The sequence below is a fragment of the Furipterus horrens genome, unplaced genomic scaffold, assembly GCF_987537825.1.
Source record: "Furipterus horrens unplaced genomic scaffold, mFurHor1.1.pri manual_scaffold_3, whole genome shotgun sequence".
In the NCBI taxonomy this organism is placed as follows: Eukaryota; Metazoa; Chordata; class Mammalia; order Chiroptera; family Furipteridae; genus Furipterus; species Furipterus horrens.
The window spans coordinates 187407104-187426211 of record NW_028327173.1 but is presented as its reverse complement, the minus strand read 5'-3'; the positions used below and the strand labels follow the sequence as shown (position 1 = coordinate 187426211).

Below are 19108 nucleotides of genomic sequence, written 5' to 3'. Positions count from 1 at the left end.
ATATACTCTCCTCTGGTATCTAGTGGGTAGGAGCCAGGGATGCTGCTAAACATCCTACAATACAAAAGACAGCTTCCCATACCTCCAGCAAAGAATTATCTGGTCCAAAATGTCAGTAGTGCAAAGGCTGAGAAACTCTAGCGTGTAGAATGTCTTGCAGACACTTCATGCCCAACATGGACATGTTTAAAACTAAAACATTACCTTTTTTATTTTCAACTACTCTAAATCGGTATCTTGGGAATCATTTTTTATTTCCTTTCACTCTCAATGGGCCCCACCTCTCCTCACTTTGCAGATCCATCTCTCTTCTCCCCGCCCAACCCATTGCCGCGCCCCACCTTCAAGCCCCGCCCAGTTCCGTCCTAAAGCCCCGCCCCTTCTCCTTTTGGCCCGCCTCTCTCCTTCAAGCCCAGCCCATCTCCATCTTCCGGCCCCGCCTCTCTCCTCCCTGTTCCCTCCCTAGCATCTGCCGCCCCCTGCTTCCGTCGCCATAGTTCTTACGTTTTCTCTGCGCCAGTGAAGGAGCCCGCGAGCGCTTCTGGAATTATGGCGGCTGTGGATATCCGAGGTAACTTGTGCTATTAGCCTTTGTTTCTTGATTGTTTGGGGTCTGGTTTGGGGCTTTTTAGCTAGCGGGGGCAAGGTTCAGGTTCCTTTATGATGTCTCCAAGCTTTTTTTCTGTGGACGACCCAAGGCTTTAATCTGGCAAAAAGTTGCCTAATTTTCCCAGTTCCTCAGGGGTCTCTTAGAAGTGTGGAAACGAAGGGATTGGAAAAGGCTCTGGGCCTTGAGCCCTCAAACCGGCAGTGTTGTTTTACACCTGTATTTCTCCAGTAAATACTGGGGCTGTTCTGTCCGGGTGAAGGAATGGCCTTTGGGCCGAGCGGGAGTTGGGGTAATGAACCGACGGGATTTGGTTCATCTTTTGGGACTTCGCGTCGTGCCTGCTTTATTTCTGACATCGCGTCCTTTTCGTTCCTGAACATGAATCCCTAAGATTTTCTTCTGTAAGTTTTATTTTTGTCTCTACAATACTTTCCATCGAACACCCAACAATAACTGAGGGCAGGGTCGTTTCTTTTTCTCAACTGAACTTTAAAGGTACTCGGATGTTTGTTGTCCGTGAATAAATATGTGGAGACGCATTACCTTCATTGCTGCTTGATCTCGGGTAGCATTAGGTCGTACATTCTCTTCTCAGTCCACGTACACACATCTGTTTCAATGAGTTTTTTGGGTTTTTTTTTTTTTTAAGTCTAGTAATTGTGCTTTGGGATTGCAAAGAGTGAACGGAAGGGCGATTAAAAAACAGCTGAAGCGTGAGAACCAACTACAGACCAGGCTCCTCCAGGTTGGGAGGAGGGATTATGGAAGTTTCAGGAAAAATTCAGTGGAGTGAGAGACCGTTGGCGATTATCTTTATATTTTGCTATGTGGTGATATCTTCCACAAAGCTTTCTACACCTGTATGAAATTCAACATAGATTTATTTCCATTTGAAACTTTGTGGTACTTTTTCTTAAAGGAAGCATGAATTTTTGCACCTAGGTGCAAACTGAGATTCAGTCCTCAACCCCAGCAGATTAAAGAAAAAGGGCTTTTTTCAAAAGATGTTTAACTATAATATCCTCCTAGTCATTTCTATGCAGGATTGTTTTGCTTGTATAGACTTGATTTTTATTGATTTGGGGGGAGAGAGTTGTTTGTCCACTTATTTATGCATTCATTTGTTGATTATTGTCTGTGCCCTTACTGGGGATGGAAGCCGAAACCGTGGTGTATTGGGACGATCCTCCAGTCAACTGGGCTACCTGGCCAGGGCTGTATATCCTTGATTTTTAAAGGAAAGTGTTTAAGATTCTTTTTTCTATATTAACCAGAGTGAAATCTAGCAAAGTTATTACAGATATATTCTCATTTTGTAGTTATTCGGAATATCCAGAGGTCTCCAGCATTTCTGGATAATGCTCTTACATGTTTGCCTCATTATAAGGTAGTTTTCCAGTGCCTAATTTTATCACTTGCTGATTGTTAGAGCGCTGTTTGGGGGGCTGTGTCAGCATGCTCCCCTGCTACTAAATAAAAAAAGAGTAACATTTAGTTCAGGCTGTTTTCAAACACTTAGCTTTCATAATGGTCTACTTCTTATTTAGATTTGTTAGAGTCATTGCAGAGGTCCTGAGGTGAGAGCATGCCTGGTGGTTAGAGGTGCAGCAAAGAGGCAGGGGTGGCTGAACAGTGAGAAAGGAGGCAGGAAGGAGATGAGGTCGGAGAGGTCATTGGTAGCTTGCTCCTTACCTTCCCATGCTTTGCCATTGCCTTTCACCAGGTCCTCATCACCTCGTGCCCATATCTATTGACTCTCCATTATTGTTATTAGGTAGGCTCTTTACTAAACATTAATCTGTTTCTGCAGATTATTGTCTCTGTGGAAATGACCTGTAATCATAACAGTTTATTGCCAATAACTTGTTATGACACCACACAGACATAGTTTCTACTGTGTAAAGTGAGAAAGAAACCTAAGAAAGCTGCTTTAAGCAAAAGTACTTTAATAACTGGGCTGTAGTGCTTAAAGCTGAGAATAATGATTATCCTTATTTGCTTTTCATTAGAAAATCTGTCATTTTATTACCTGGCCTGTTATATATTTCGTTATGGCACGATTCATTTATGATGAACCGTCTTAGTGGTCTGTACCGATTATTTGGTCATTAACACACTTTATCTGTTTCCTTGGTTTTATAATGTACACAACACATTTTACCTTTATGCGGTGACTTTTTCTCACTTGATTCATTTTGCTCGCTACTGCTTGTCATCTTGGGTTAGGTCTGACTTCTTCAGAGATACCAGAAGCAATTACAGTATCGGAAAGGTTGAAGTTTTCTTTCTTCTTCAACCAGTATTATATAGGTATTCATGACTAGTGTGATTTAGTAGTCAGTGGTATGAAACATTATTGCAGCCAGTAGCTAATGAAACCTCATTAACTAAAGGTATCTAGCTCTATTTATCATGTCTTTTTTTTTCCTTTGTGCATTTTGAAAATTTCAGATTTAATTCTATTCAAAAATATGAAATTGTATGGCTGTAATTAAAGGCATTCTACTTCTCATTTGCCCTTCAACTTTTGCATCTTTATTATCTCATCTATAATAATAGCTTCCTAATTTATTTCTCTGTTCCTGGTTGGGAGGTCTCAGACTGGTGGCTCTGGATGTGTTTTCTTTGGCATACATGTTGTTTGAAAACTTTTTAATTAATTGCAAATATATAAAAACTTAGAATTTCCAATTTTTTGAAAGATTTCTTTAGATTTCAAATCCTTTCACTTCTCCACCTAATCAAATGATTCTTTAAACATAATATACTTCTATATTTTCCCACTTTTGTATATGCATTCTCTCTACTTAGAATCACTTTGCCCCTCTTTCCGGGATGAACCTCTATTTCGTCGTCGTCGGCAGCCGTCCGTCTCGAGAGACGATGGTGTAGCTTCTTAAGAGTCTATCTGCATCGCCGAGAATGGCTGTGCAGTCCGACTCGGGAGTGACATGGTATCTGTCTCCTCCCGTGTTGAATCGACATCTTGCGATGACGCTGAAGCTACAGAGCCTGGGCAGGGTGATATGGAGGGCCTGCTGTTGCCCATGCAGCAGACCCCCCCTCTCTTCGCAGCTGAAGGGTCCAAGGGAAAGACGGAGTCGATACAGCTTGGGTTCAGGTGCGCCGCAGGAGTTGCCGGTGTTGACTACAACGTCAAACCGCCTTAGGGACTCCGGCTCCGGATTTTCTGTCGGGGTTTACTCCCTTAGCCTTTCCCCTGAAGAGGTATGCCGCAAGGCAGCGGAGGTTTTTTGGAGTCAGAGTTTTCCTTCTCTGGAACCTCTATTTATTCTTTAACTAATAGTACTAAAACCTTCATCCTCTGAAAAATCATTCCAGTTCCTCAGGTAAGTGCTCCCTCCACTGTCTCTCATAACACATTTATTCATGGTTTTGTTATAGCACTTATTACGTCTAGTTGCTATTGTTTTCCTGAATTCTTACTCTTCTGTTAGACTGTAAGAGTATATAAGTCAGGATCCATGTCTACCTTCCATTCATAGTGCCTACAACATTGGATGCATAATATTTGTAGGATTAGATTTTTTTCTCTTTTACTCACATTTTATTATTTTGTTTCTTTCCTGTAGATAATCTGCTGGGAATTTCTTGGGTTGACAGTTCATGGATTCCCATTTTGAACAGTGGAAGTGTCCTGGATTACTTTTCAGAAAGGAGTAATCCTTTTTATGACAGAACATGTAATAACGAAGTGGTCAAAATGCAGAGACTAACATTAGAACACTTAAAGTAAGTTATTGTAAGAAGGTAGCATCTTTGCCAACTAGAGATTCTGTAGCGAACAAATAGTGATTTCAGAAATAGTGATTTCAAGCTATGTATCATGAGGCGCAGAGTAGAAGTTTTGGAAGAACCGGAGTTCTGTTTGGGTTTGTAAAAATTTTGATGTGCAAAGGAATTATTAGTAGTCACTTGTTACGTAGGAAGTTTTCTCCATATAACTTAATATATTACTGTTCAATTAAAATATAGCTGAGGTTTAGATGTTTATGTGATGAGTGATTTCAGCAATGCAGCTTTCATTCTCAAACTATACTTATTGTCTTCTCTACATCTAATTTAATGTCTTTGGTAGGTTTATAGTAGATTTATCTTTATATGACAAATAAAGAAAATAGAATTTTAGTTAAACAGTTGCAAAGAAAGAATGTTAAGAACTTATTACTGTTATAAAAAACTTTCTGAAACAACTGTGTAATAGTTTTTTTGTCTGTCAGTTAAACATTAGGGGGAATTCATAAAATAAAATTTCTGTGGTATTTAAATTTTTAAAAATCCTTACCCAGGGCTGTGTTTATTGATTTTAGAGGTAGAGGGAGGGGGGAGGACAGAGAGAGAGAACGAGGGATTAAATCCACAGCCTAGGTATGTTCTCTGACTGGGGGGGGGGGGGGAATCAACCTGAAACCTTTTTGGTGTATGGGATGACGCTCCAACCAACTTAGCCTCCTGGCCAGGGCAAACTTCTATGGTATTTTAAATAGCTTTTGTTATAAGACAAATGTTTATTACAGTTAAGACAACTTATTGTTACTTTTAAATATAATCTGTCCGATCAAAAATGTACTGGGGCAAGGATAAGGTTTTTGATGATTTCCAGTTGGGTAGAATATAGAATTGACATATATATAGTCAAGACCTGAGTAGTCTTCATGTATGTATTTATATTTTATGTATATTAATAGCTATCCTAGGTCAGGAAGCATCATGGTATTTTGGTTGCCTGTTTTGAAGCATGCTCTTCAGTGTACTTTAATGATGAAAATTTAAGTTTGTTGTAAATTGTTGTAAAGAAATTTTGCTGTTTAAAAACCAAATCTTATGTTATCTGTATGTGACTGTCTCAGAAAATAGCCAATTTTATTAAACAGCCAGTTTTTAATATCAAACAGGCGATTTTAATCCTACTTACAGTGTTGCTATACTTTTATGTAATAATTTGAATGTTCTACAGAATTGTTTGTAGAGCATTCATAGATCTCTGGAGGTCTGTGTTTTATTTTCATTCAGTCAGATGGTTGGAGTGGAATACATCCTTTTACATGCTCAAGAGCCCATTCTTTTCATTATTCGGAAGCAGCAGCGGCAGTCCCCTACCCAAGGTAAAATATGTAAACTTCAAGCATTATTTTCTTCTTAGAATACCATGACTTATTTACTTTCTGACCTATATGTGTGTGTGTTTTATTTTATTGGTAATGTGTCATTTTAGTTGTTCTTTCAATGGAAATCTATTTAGTAGTTTGTGTATATAGCTGTATTCATAAACATTTTTTTCTCCCACTGCTTTAGTTATCCCACTGGCTGATTACTATATCATTGCTGGAGTGATCTATCAGGCACCAGACTTGGGATCAGTTATAAACTCTAGAGTGGTAAGTGTCTTCACATTTAAACACTAAAGAAAACTTTTACTTGAACTACCTTGCTTTCAAGAATCAAAAGGAGCTCCTCTCCCTTGTGTAAGTTGATACAAAGTATTGAGTCTTAGCATGTTTTGAGTATTGTTACTGTTGGCCTACTCTGTATTAAACATACATACCACAGCCCCAGCTATATAGAGATTCGGGTTCTGAAAAACAGAAAATTACTGTCTTTACAAATGTAATATTTTATATTTACTCTGGGAATTTTGGTTAATCTAATGACAAACTCAGTAACTTTTTCTTTTTACAAGCTTACTGCGGTGCATGGCATTCAGTCGGCTTTTGATGAAGCCATGTCATACTGTCGGTACCACCCTTCCAAAGGGTATTGGTGGCACTTCAAAGACCACGAAGAGCAAGGTAGGTAGGATACCTAGACTCTCCGAAGACACTTTTTGGTGCTCTGAGAATGAAACTGTTTTTGTTAGGGAAATGGCTATTGATGATTTCTTGGTCTGTTTTACTTGAACTTAGGAAAACTCTTCATAGGATGATGACATTGTCTAAGCTATGAGTTATATAAACAGATGTGGTGATAATAGCTTTCTCATAGGAACAGATGTAAATTTTAATCTGTTAGGTAAGTGGCATTTTTTGATAAGTGCATTCAAGGTTTTTAAATATTTGGAACATGTAGAGAAAATCAGCAATGAGGAATGAGTGCTGATGATATTAATTGCTTACCTAACTGTTGAGTCATCTTGAAATCTGGAACCTGAATACCCCCCCAGTCTTTTTTAAAATCCTCACCCAAGGACATATTTCCACTGATTTTTAGAGAGAGAGACAGAGACAGAGACATCAGTGTGAGAGAGAATCATCAATTGGTTGCCTCCCATACATGGCCCAACTGGGGATCGAACCTGCAGCTTAGGTGTGTGCCCTGACTGGGAATCAAACCAGCAATGTTTCAGTGCTCCAACAAACTGAGCCATGCGGCCAGGGCTGAATCCCCCCAATCTTAAAAGTAGAGAAGATGCTCTTAGAGATTCATCCCTAGGTGTCCAGTCTGTTTTCTGATCTTGCCATTTTATTACCTGTTGTGATGGCAGAATCCCTGGTTTCCATATCTGCTATCTGCTACTTGTTCTACACCTTATTTTACCAGTAAGTACTTCTAGAAATGTATCTATAGTAGTATACCTATAGTTTGTATTTCCTTCTCTGAGAAATAGCAATTCAGAATAAATTACTAATGGAAAAGTAGCCTTTTAATAGAATTCAGGGGTTGCCCGGGCAGGGAAGAGCAACAGGGTGGGCGGGTGGATGGAACAACTGTAATAAAACAACAACAAAAAATAGAAATAAAAAAGTAGGATTCAGACTTGTATGAATGGTCAGTCTCTCAGATACAGTTATATTTATTCTTTTTGAAGAAAATTATTTATTTGTTTATTTTATTTTCAGAGAGAGGGGAAAGGAGAAAGAGAGGGAGAGAAACATCACTGTGTGGTTGCCTCTCACTCGCGCTCCCAACTGGGGACCTGACGTGCAATCTCGTCATGTGCCCTGACTGGGAACTGAACCAACAGCACATGGCTCACAGGCTGACGCTCAGTGCACTGAGCCACAGCAGCCAGGGCTTATATTTATTCTTAATAGTAGTTGCAGGCTGCAACAGTATGTGGTAAAGTTTGCATCAGTTAAATAAATTTCTCCTAAGAGCTCTTTGCCCCTACCCTAATGAAGTGTTAGGAGTAAAACTTATCTGGAGCCCTTCTTTTAGAGACACTCCCCCAATATACCATGCTCCCAAGGGAATTGCATGTCATTAATTTCAGAATTTCTCTTGTAAGTTTTTTTTTCTTGTCTTGAGAATCATCTGTTGTTTGATTTGTCCTGTATTTTTCAGTGAATTATAATCTTCTTAATTGACTATGGTAACTTGGGGAATTTGTGAAAGTTGCATTTTCCATCTGCACCTGTTAGATTTCATGGGAAAAGACTGTTTAATAACATTTAAAATATACACAAGATGATTTCAGACAAATAATATGGAGTGTTAATTTGGTAATTATGGAAAACTTTAGCTTTAAAATTATTTTGTCTATCCATGCTTGTATACTAAAACTAAAGTATCTTTTTTAAAAATATATATATTTTTTCACTTGCAGTTTACATTCAATATTATTTTGTATCAGTTTCAGGTATACAGCATAGTAATTAGACAGTTATAAACTTTACAAAGTTAAAACTAAAGTATCTTTATAAGACATCAACTTTTTAAATGTTAGAATGTTAACTTCATTTAAGAGGGAGTGTTAGAACACTTCTGTGTATATTCTCTAACTTATTTGGGTGATTATTTTTGAACTAACAGCCATTAAAAATAATGAAGTTTGAGTATATTTATGGTGGACAAAGATTTATAAAATACAGAACATGAAACTAGGCAGTGCTTTGATTTGGACTTCATATTTTAATAGATAAAGTCAAACCTAAAACCAAAAGGAAAGAAGAACCAAGCTCTATTTTCCAGAGGCAACGTGTGGATGCTTTACTCCTAGACCTCAGACAAAAATTTCCACCCAGATTTGTGCAGGTAATGAGAACGTGTGTGGTTATTTTGATTTGACATTGTTTTTTGGCATTTATTTTTATTATTTTTATCGATTTTTAGAGAAAGAGAGAGAGAAACATCCATTTGTTATTTCACTTATTTATGTATTTATTGGTTGCTTCTTGTATGTTTCCTGACCAGAGATTGAATCTGCAACCTTGGTGTGTTGGGATGATGCTCTAACCAACTGAGCCACCCAACTAGGGACTGGCATGTTTGTTTTTGAGAACTGTTTTAGGTGTGACCTAAAAATTTTGAATTTCCTCATTAGTTAAAAAATTATCTCTGCTACATAGTATTCCATTGTGTAAATGTCCCACAGTTCTTTGATCCACTCATCTACAGATGGGCACTTAGGCTGTTTCCAGCCCTTGGCTATTGTAAGCAGTGCTCCTATGAACATTGGAATGTATAGGTTCTTTTGAATTGGTGTTTCAGGATTCTTAGGGTATAACCCCAATAGTGGGATCACTGGATCAAAAGGCAGTTCCACTTTTAGTTTTTGAGGAAATTCCATACCGCTTTCCACAGTGGCTGCACCAGCCTGCATTCCCACCAACAGTGCAGTAGGGTTCCCTTTTCTCCACATCCTCGCCAGCACTTGTTATTTGTTGATTTGTTAATGATGACAAGGTGTGAGGTGATAGCTCATTGTGGCTTTAATGCATCTCTCTAATGGCTAGTGATGTTAAGCATCCTTTCACGTGCCTATGGGCCCTCTGTATGTCCTCCTTGGAAATGGAGAGTATTGTGCTAAGTGAAATAAGCCAAGCTACCAAAAACAAATACCATATGATCTCACCTAATGAACAAAACAAACCAGCAAAATGGAACCAGCAACATGGAAATAAGGAACAAACTGGCAGTGAATGGAGGGGAGGGGGGAGTGGGAGGGAAAGAAGGGGAAGGGTCTAGTCAAGGAACAAGTATAAATGACCCCAGGACACGGACAACAGGTGAGGATTGACTGGGAGAGGCGGTGGGGTGGAGCAGAGGAGAGCAACATGGGGAGGGGAAATTGGGGCAACTATAATTGAACAACAGTAAAATAATACACTTAAAAAAGTTATCTCTGAATCAAAGGAGAGGTTTTGGAAGACTTAATGGAGAAAATGGGTGAAGGGAATGGAATGAAAACTGTTCTGTGCTGTTAAGTTTAATTCCTCATTGAATATTAACAAACTATTAGGACTCCGTATAGATAATATTCTCATTCAAAAGACTGCCAAGTGTCATAGATGGTAACACAACTAGAATCTGAAACTCATGCTGTTTGTACTCTGTGTGCTCTCCTCCAGCCTGATGTAGTGGATACCCTAAGTCCTTAGATGATAGAACAGTTAAAACTGTTACAACCAAAAAAATCCAAACAAAACAGAACATTTGAGGCAGAAGGTTTGGCATGATAAATGGAAGGAGCAGGAGTAATAGTAAGGGTTATATATTAGTGTTTAAGTTATATGAATTTCTATGTTATTTTGGGAGTTTCAGCAGCAGTAGCAAATCCACCTGCCATTCTAAATGAGCTTTTGAAGTGAAGTAGGTATGAGGTGGAATATGTGAACATGTTATTTTCACGGTTGATCTCAGTTCTTATGGACCTTTTACAGGGCTGTGTATACACAAGGTCATGAATACTGTTTTTCTTGTGAGGGGCCTAATTAAGAGATTTTTGAGGGTAACTTTAGATTAAATGAGATTTTTTTCGTACCCTGGTGCGACTTTAGAACAGCCTCCCCTTTCCTGACTTCTCTCTAGGAGAGAGGTGTGTTATTGGAATGGTGCTGGAACTCAGGACAGGAAAGCCAGTCTAGGGAAATCTCATGACAAAATAAGTAAATTCTAGAGATCTGCTGTACAAAACGATGCCTATAGTTAACACTATGGTGTTGCCCTTAAAAACTTAGTAAGAGTGTAGCTCTCATGTTGAGTGTTCTTAGCACACAAAAAACCAAAGGAACATAAGGAATCTTTCGGAGGCGATGAATATGTTTATTACCTTAATTGTGGTGATGGTATCTATGTCTAAACTCATCATATTGATTACCTTTAACATGTGAAGTTTTTGTATATCAGTTATACTTCAATATACCTTAAAAAAAAAAAAAAAAGAAACCAGCAAATACTCTGACTATGAGACGTAAAAGATGGATCAAGGTCTAACTGGGAAGGATTGATTGTGTATGCTCTCTAAAAGAGTTTATGGTTAATATCATAGTCTAGTGTTTATTTGCTACTTTAAACCTATAACCCATTAGCACTTCCATAATAGTAACAGGTTTCTGCATTAAATTTTTTTGAACTATTAAAATAATAGCTGTTATCCCTAAAGAGGAACCAAAGCAGTGGTAATTTTTGTATAAATACACAAAGTATTTATTCAAAATACTGAAATATTCTCTACCTTGTCTTCTAGACCCTCATCACTGACTAGCTGAGAATTATTGATGATGGCAGTAGGGACCCAATAAATGTTTAAAAAGAAATTTAGTTAGTTTTGTGTTGTTTGGAAGATAACCAATAACAACGTAGAAGATACTTAGGAAAATGTGATGTTTAAAGTTAGGGAAGTCGGATTGTGAAAAGCCTGACTTCATTGTGTGGCCAGAGAAAGAGAAGAAAAATATTCAAAAAATATTTCAGATTAAGGATTGCCTAAATTTGGTGGTTGACTTTGGAGAGATTGTCATTAAGGGTGATTTTGAGGTTTCAGGCCAAGAATTAGCCTTGATGTTGGTTATTAACCAAAATTTAGAGTATGTCTAGAAAAAGAAACAGATTTTGGCTTAAATATACGTGTTGGGGGTTCTGTTTTCACTGACTGACCTCCAGAACGTTCAGTAGCTTACTGCTGTGTTTGGATTCTGAGGTATTCCAGCTGAATGACCTCTCTTTTTTTTTTATGGCCTGCCTTCAATCCCATATTCTGTCTTGTCCTAGTGAGCTAAGCTGGACAATGTAGAAAGCTTAGAGATTCTTTTGAATCTTAAAAAAAAAAAATCAACACTTTACCTTATAGAAAGTTATGGAAATTTAAAATAATATATAAAAGTAGTGAGAATAATTAATGGAACCCCCAAATATCTATTCGTCTGCTTCAGTAATGATCAAACATACTCACTCTAGTTTTATCTCTTCTTCCCCCACTTCCTCCCAATTATTTTGAAGCAGGTTGCTGACTGCATATCATTTCAGTGAGTTCTTTTACCTTTTTCTTTTAAAGGTTTAGCAGTGGTCATAGATACAGTTGTCATTTTCCAGAACCCCTCCTTTCTTTCAACCATCCAAAGGCCAAAATCCAACTCCCAAAAAGAAAGCATGTTCAACTCTGTAATAAAACTAGGAAAAAAGATGGCTTTCTCTAAAACTGTTAATAATCCCTTTGCTCTTCCTACCTAAAACGCTTTTCCTGAGATCTAGAAAAGAAAATAGATTTTTGGTCTGCCTGAAATCTCCTATTAACTCCTGTTTACCTGTTGTATCTCCCAGGACCATTTGTAGCTCAGAACTTGCTCCTACTTATCCATTGTACTTCAGAGTCAAGAGCTAAGCTTCTAGGTCCTAGGGATGTTGGAGAAGTCCTGATTGCTTTGAAGCTCCCTTTTCCATATTTTAATTCTTGTTACCACTGAAGGTCACACTAATAATGATACAGTGGGAGTTCAGGCCCTCAAAGCCTTTATGGTGGATGTTTTTTCAGTGCTATTTTCAGAAGCTACTAAAACACCAGAGACTATTACTTCAGATAGGTTTATCACAAGGTTACATGATTAAATTTTATGAGAAAGGCATCTCTATTCTATTTTTCCGTCTCAAACCGCATCCTGCTAGTTTGACAGTATTCGCTAAAAAAGGTTACAGTACACGTTGTGTAGATAATGACATTATTCCAATGTCCAGATATAGTCGTGTCCAGTATAGTTCAGATGGATCGGGGCTAGCAGTATAAGAATACCCCCTTTCAGCTTATCACTCCCTCAGTGTACGCTATGTATTTCCTTTCCTATTTTAAATTTTAAAAGATTTGTTGACATAGTTAAGTCCTAATATGTTCATAAGATAAGTGATAATGTGGCTGTGTGTGGGGTTTCTGTGACCTCCCTCATGTTTGGTGATTCATGTAAAGGGCTCACCACAGGGCTTACTACAGTGACATAGTAAGGATATACTACCACTTACAGGGGAAAGCACATAAGTGGAGGCTTCCTTATACTCCTTCCCACGCAGGATCACACAGACTATTCTTCTCAGCAGTGAAAATGCAGCAATATGTCTGTGATACTTTAGTCCAAGGAAGTCCATTAGAGACTTGGCGCCAATGTTCTTTTTGGGGGGTGGGGGGGCATCACATTCCCTGCAGAAAAAAGCTGGTGTTTGGCATAAACAACAGTGTTTGTACAAACAGTCTAGGTGCAACAACCACCATTATTAGCTAGGGAATGGTGGGAATCTTCCAGAAATCCAAGTTCCTAGTCCCCAGCCAAGGGCCAGCCTTGCAAGCTGGCCTTTCTAAGGAAAGCAGCCTCAAGCCTCCTATGTTAACCTTTCTGTGCAGTGGATAATGACACGCAGCTCAGTTTTGGTCTTACTAAGTATAACAGTTCCCAGAACTTGCAGTTGGAGTGGGCTGGTAGGCACTTGGCAAGCATGAATCTCTGGCACATATGATATCAAAAATTTTGTAGTCTTTAGTCATAGGAATAGATAAGAAAGCCTGGGGAGGGCGTGCAAATTCAGAAAACAAAGGGAGGCATCAACTTTTAAATGACGAGAACATTTTTCTTCTGAGATGACAAAGAAGAATATAAAGGTGTTTTTTATATATATATGCATGTGTGTGTATGAATGTATGTATGTAAAGGTATATTAAGTTTGAAGGCAGATAAATGGGAGGGAACTTGGGGCATTGACTTTTTTCTTTTACCATAAGACGTAGAGTCATCAATGGAGGGTGAGGGGTAGGTTGTGAGCGTTGCAGAGGAAGGAAGAGGAGAAAAGTTTTAAAGCGTTTAACTTGAGATGTAGGGAAAGAGAGATGACAGGACCCAATCAAGTAAAAGAACTGTTGTACAAATGAAGGATCTGACCTTGTTCCTGACTCCTAATGCCCCCAATTTTTTTAAAGTATATTTTATTGATTATGCTCTTACAATTTTTTTTCCTTTGCGCCTCTCTGCCTGGTACCCTGCTTCCCTCCAGCAATCCCACCCTCCTTAGTTCATGACCATGGGTCATGCATGTAAGTCCTTTGGTTTACCCTTTCCTATACTATTTTTAACATCCCCTTGTCTGTTTTCTCCCTACAAATTATGCTTCTTGATCCTTGCACCGTTTCCCCATTTCTCCCCACTCCACCTCTGCGGGAGTTCCTTGACCTGCAGTCCCCCAATTGCAGATAAAGAAATTGACCCAGAGACTAATGACCTGGGAGGAAGAAGAGAGTGCCCCTCAGTGGAGGACACCGCTGAGCTTCTTCCCAGCAGAGCTTTTATTGAGTTAGTTACGCACAGAAACACAGGATGAGGTAAAGCAGACCTTCACCCAACTAGAAAGAGGGGCAATAAACAGGGATATAAATCAATATATAACAACGACCTGGTCAGACTTCCTTGTGCCAGGGTACAATATAAAAAGTTTATGTTGTCTTTTTGATTTAAACATTCTGCTGATACAGATTAGAAGTTATACAGAGCAGAACAAGCTTCAGAGGGTACATAACATTCCTATCCTATCCCCCAAGCGTGGGGCCGGCAATGCGGCGTTAGGAGCATGTCTACCAGCTGCTTCCTGTTTTCGGTCAAGACTTAACGGTCCTGTCTTTCAGGCCTGGCTTGCGCAGTGGTTACAATTTCCGGTACCACACAAACCGGTCTCCCACAGCCCTCCCTGCTGATAACCCTCCAAATGATCCCCATACCTATGATTGTTTCTGTTCTGGTTGTTTGCTTAATTTGTTTTGTTTTTTAGATTCATTTGTTGATAGTTGTGAGTATGTTGTCATTTTAATGTTCATAACTTTGATCTTCTTTTTCTTAAATAAGTCCCTTTGACATTTCATATAATAATGGTTTGGTGATGATGAACTCCTTAAGCTTCACCTTGTCTGGAAAGCACTTCATCTGCCCTTCAATTCTAAATGATAGCTTTGCTGGATAGGGTAATCTAGGCTGTAGGTCCTTGCTTTTCATCACTTTGAATACTTCTTGTCAGCCCCTTCTTGCCTGCAAAGTTTCTTTTAAGAAATCAGCTGATAGTCTTACAGAGACTTTTTTGTAGGTAACTCTTCTCTTGCTACTTTTAAGATTCTCTCTTTATCTTTAACCTTTGGCATTTTAATTAGGATGTGTCTTGGTGTGGTCCTCTTTGGGTCCAACTTGTTTGGGACTCTGTGCTTCCTGGACTTGTATGCCTATTTCCTTCCCCAAATTAGGGAAGGTTTCTTCCACGATTTTTTCACATAAGTTTTCAATTTCTTGCTCTTCCTCTTCTCCTTCTGGCACTCTTATGGTTCAGGTGTTGGTACATTTAAAGTTGTCCTGGAGGTTCCTAATCCTCTCCTCATTTTTAAAAAATTCTTGTTTCTTCTTTCTATTCCAGGTTAGTGTTTATTTCTTCCCTTTATTCCAGATCGTTGATTTGAATCCTGGCTTTCCATCACTGTTGGTTCCCTGTATATTTTTCTTTATTTGACTTTGTGTAATCTTCATATCTTCCTTTATTTTATGGCTGTACTGAATCATTTCTCTGAGCATCCTGACCACCAGTGTTTTAAACTCTGCATCTGATACCTTGGCTGTCTTCATTCTGTTTAGTTCTTTTTCTAGGGCTTTGCTTTTTTCTCTCATTTTGGCCATATTTCCTTTGCCTCCTCAATTTAGCAGCCACCCTGTGTGCTCGAGGTACACCCTCCATGTGGGCTGAGTACACCCTCCTCTTGTACTTGAGCCTTGATTGCTATTGGCAGGTCAATGGGAGGGATTAACCCAGGCCAGTCAGCTCTTAGGACTGGCTGTGACCAATGACCACCAACCTCCATCCTCATTGGAGGGTCAGCTGTGCAGTGGGAGGAAGTTGGTGCTCTGACATGGTCTGTAGCTGTCCACTGGGTGTACTGGCCCTGGGGTTTCCTGGGTGGTACAGGCCAAGGTCAGGCTCACCTGTGTTTTGCCTAGGGCACCCTGCCTGAGCTGTAAAGCAATCTGAGATGGCTGCTACTTGTGCTGGGCTTGGAGATTCCCAGGCGAAGCCAAGCTGTGAATCTAAGGTATGTCTATTGGCAGCACCTGGCATGGAGCTCACTGAGGCCAGCTGTTGCTTGTTAGGTAGGATTTAGGAAGTTGTGAAGCCTGAGCCAAGACCAGCCATTCAAATGGAAAAGCAGCTTGGGTGGGCCCCTGAGTTGGGTGGGGCGGAGTCTCAGGGGATCTCCAAGGCAGGTCAGTGTTAGCCAGGTTGATGGAATCTCAGATGTGGCACCAACTTGCTGGCTCTGTGAGGGGAGGGCTTAGAAAAGAGACAATGGCTGTTGCTCGCCTTGATGCCAGACACTTCAGTTTCTCCCTGTATGCCTGTGGTGCCTTTTAAGCTGCTACCTGAGTGCTGGAGCTCAGAGGGAGTGAGTCTTAAGTAGGTGAGTCCGTGTGTGGATTCTTAAAGATGAACTGCTTGCTCGCCAGCAGTTTCTTCCACCAACTCAATCCCTGCTGGTTTTTAGAGCCAGAAGTCATGGGGACTTTTCTTCCTGGCACTGGAAGCATGGGCTATGGGGCCTGGTATAGGGCTGGGACTCCTCACCCCCAAGATATCCCTCCCAGATTTTTATCCACCACACATGGGTGAGGGACCATCCTGTTCCAAGTCTGTGCCCCCCCTACGCATCTTGATGGATGTGATTCTTTAATTCCGTAGCTGTCAGACTCCCATTCCGCTCCATTTCTGACAGTTCTAAGTGATGGTTGTTCTATATTTTAGTTGTAATTTTGATGTGGTCGTGCAACTAGGTGAGTCATTTCTGCCTATGCCACCATCTTAACTGGATTTTCTTTTTCCCTGAACTTTGATTTTTAATAATACACACATCAGAAGCCTTATGTTCATAGAAACATGCCTGTATTTCCCATACCTGCCAACTTTAAAAGTTAGAGGGCTTTTCCAAATTTTATTCTACTTGTTTTTATAGCTCATATCCCCTAAGCAAATAAGTCTCTGAAAAATTGAAAGGCTCTGTTTTCCTCTTCCATTGGATTCTACTTAGCTGATATGTATTTGTAAATCAGCATAGCCTGGATGCGGAGTCAGAGGGCTTTGTAGGTGTTTAAGAGTTATTTATGTTTGACTCTTGTTCTAGTTTTAGATTTGTCTTTTCTGAAACAGGTGAGTAAGAAGTAGAAAATGATAAATTACTTTTTATGGTACATGATTCCTCTTCATGAAGTCATTTATAATGTAATTTGAATGAAGGTGTAATTTTAATAAGAATTAAGACGTCAGGAAGAAAACTTTGCTAACCTGCCTTGTTTTTTTTCTATCTCTTCCCCTCCCTCTCCTTTGTTTTCTCTTTTTTTAATTACAGCAAAAGTCTGGAGAAAAGCCTGTCCCAGGTATGGTTTATCTGGTATTCTTATCAAGCTTGAAATAAGGTCAAACAGCCTGTTTAACTCTGACAGCTGTAGCATGTGAGTGGAGCTATTGTTATTTTGTCCGTCTAGATTCTCTCATTGTAATTTGTTACTCCCAGACTTTGAGATTTGCTGAACTGCCAAAAAGTGGTGCTTTTGTGGTAGTGATATTAGTGTTTAAAAGGTGAATCAGGGTGGGAAGAGTAGGAATTGAGGAGCTGGGGAAAAGCCAAGATGATTTGAGGTTTTTAGTTCAAATTTCAATGTGGAAAAAGTTCTTCTGGTTCATCATTGAAAAGAGGTATTAAACTGGGATAAAGTAATTATAGATCTTGTTTATGTATAATGTTTTCTTTAAAAGCCATGTGTTTTTCTGTCTAGTCTCAAATTTACTTGGGTATCAAGTTTTTAGGTTTGTAAGTAGACTCTTAGATACCTGCCCTATGAAAGAGCTAAATTTAGAACTTGAGATAAACAGTTCTAAATGAATTGGAAAGAGTCTGAGCCACTCTTATTAACTGTTGTCTAAATTGATCTCATCCCTCCATTCTTCTCCTTCTCCAAAAAAATGCCTGCTTCTCGTGGACAGTGGATCAGACAAAGAAAGAGGCAGAACCTACACCAGAAACAGCAAAATCTGAGGAGAAGGAGACCACAAAGAACATCCAACAGACAGTGAGCACTAAAGGTCCCCCTGAAAAACGAATGAGACTTCAGTGAGTATTTGACAAGAGAGAAGCTTGCATGACTTCTTGTTCATTATTATACCTCATTACTGTGACAGGCCCTTGAACTGGAAAAGTTCTTTGTCACAACCCTCTCATTTATATAGGATGTGCTTATTCTCTATGAAAGGACATAAGGATCCTTAGGCTTTCGATATGGATATTTGTTTGTATTTTTTGTAACCTTTCCTCTACAGAACTTGATCAGCCTCCTCACTCACATGTGTACTGCTTGTATGTGTCTAAAACCAAATAAAGGTGTTTGTCTCAATTACTTGCTATCATGACATTTCCCCCTTTTTCTCTCTCTGAAATATTTCCAGATGCACTTCGTAAATGCAAAGGATTAATGTTAAAGTAGTACCTAAGCTTACTTTCTTTTTTAGTTGTGTATTTCTCAATATTAAAATACTAAAGTCACTAACAATCTGAATGATAAAGAAATGGGAAAAAACCTCACTCATTTGTACCATCACCCTACAAATACTATCTCAGTTTTGTAAATTTTTTATCATTTTCTGTGCATAGATACTTTAGAAACCAAAGCTGGTAATTATTCTGTTCATATAATTTAATTTTATCATATTATTATGTCTGTAGTGAGCACTTCTCCATGTTCAGTTTTTATAGATTATTTTAATGACTGAATAATTTCTGCGAGTGATTATACATTTTCTTAAACTTGTTCTGTGTTTTACTTTGGTTTTTCCAATTTGCATTATTTTAAATAAAGATGTTGCTATTACATTTGTCTATACAGTAATGACTTTTCAGTAGTATTTATTTCCGTAGGATACAGTCCCAGTGGAAGAATCAATAGAATCTATACCTTTTTATTTATTTTTTGGCTCCTGCTCCATATTGCCAAGTTATTTTTCTCAAAAGGTTTAGACCAGTTGTCACTCAAAACAGTAAACTATGAAAGTACCAACCCCTCCGGAAATTTACTACCACTGACAATTGTCATTTGTTTTTAATGCTAATAAAGTAGGAAAAAATGGTGTTCTATCATTTTAAGTGGTTGAATAATTGTTCATCTTTGAATTTTGCTTTTATGAAATGTCTGATTTTCTGTATTATATAAGATTTTAGCTTTTTATTTTGACATAATTCCAGGCTTACAAAAAAGTGTAAAAATAGTACAA

General features: G+C 38.8%; 1 protein-coding gene across 2 annotated transcripts; it reads left to right on the top strand.

Moving 5' to 3' along the window:
- Nucleotides 1–486: 486 nt before the first annotated feature.
- Nucleotides 487–18980, top strand: MED6 (mediator complex subunit 6). 2 transcript variants are annotated; one of them, XR_016509854.1, is made up of 9 exons: nucleotides 487–571; nucleotides 4204–4363; nucleotides 5645–5736; nucleotides 5927–6009; nucleotides 6312–6420; nucleotides 8487–8602; nucleotides 15793–15884; nucleotides 17193–17220; nucleotides 17828–17863. XR_016509854.1 is itself a non-coding variant. In XM_090271071.1 (8 exons), the coding sequence occupies exons 1-8, from the start codon at nucleotides 550–552 to the stop codon at nucleotides 17956–17958; spliced, it is 741 nt and encodes a 246-aa protein (XP_090127197.1). In that variant the 5' UTR covers nucleotides 487–549; the 3' UTR covers nucleotides 17959–18980. The 2 variants fall into 2 exon arrangements, 1 of the variants encoding a protein (XP_090127197.1); XM_090271071.1 differs by lacking the exon at nucleotides 15793–15884 and having other exon boundaries at nucleotides 17828–18980.
- The last annotated feature ends 128 nt before the right edge of the window (nucleotides 18981–19108 follow it).

Bases quoted from the DNA above. Each gene is read 5' to 3' on its own strand.
- MED6 (XM_090271071.1), top strand. From the start codon at position 550: ATGGCGGCTGTGGATATCCGAG. The intron at 4,364-5,644 runs GTAAGTTATTGT...ATTTTCATTCAG, and splicing joins CTAACATTAGAACACTTAAA to TCAGATGGTTGGAGTGGAAT. The intron at 17,221-17,827 runs GTATGGTTTATC...TCTCGTGGACAG, and splicing joins TGGAGAAAAGCCTGTCCCAG to TGGATCAGACAAAGAAAGAG.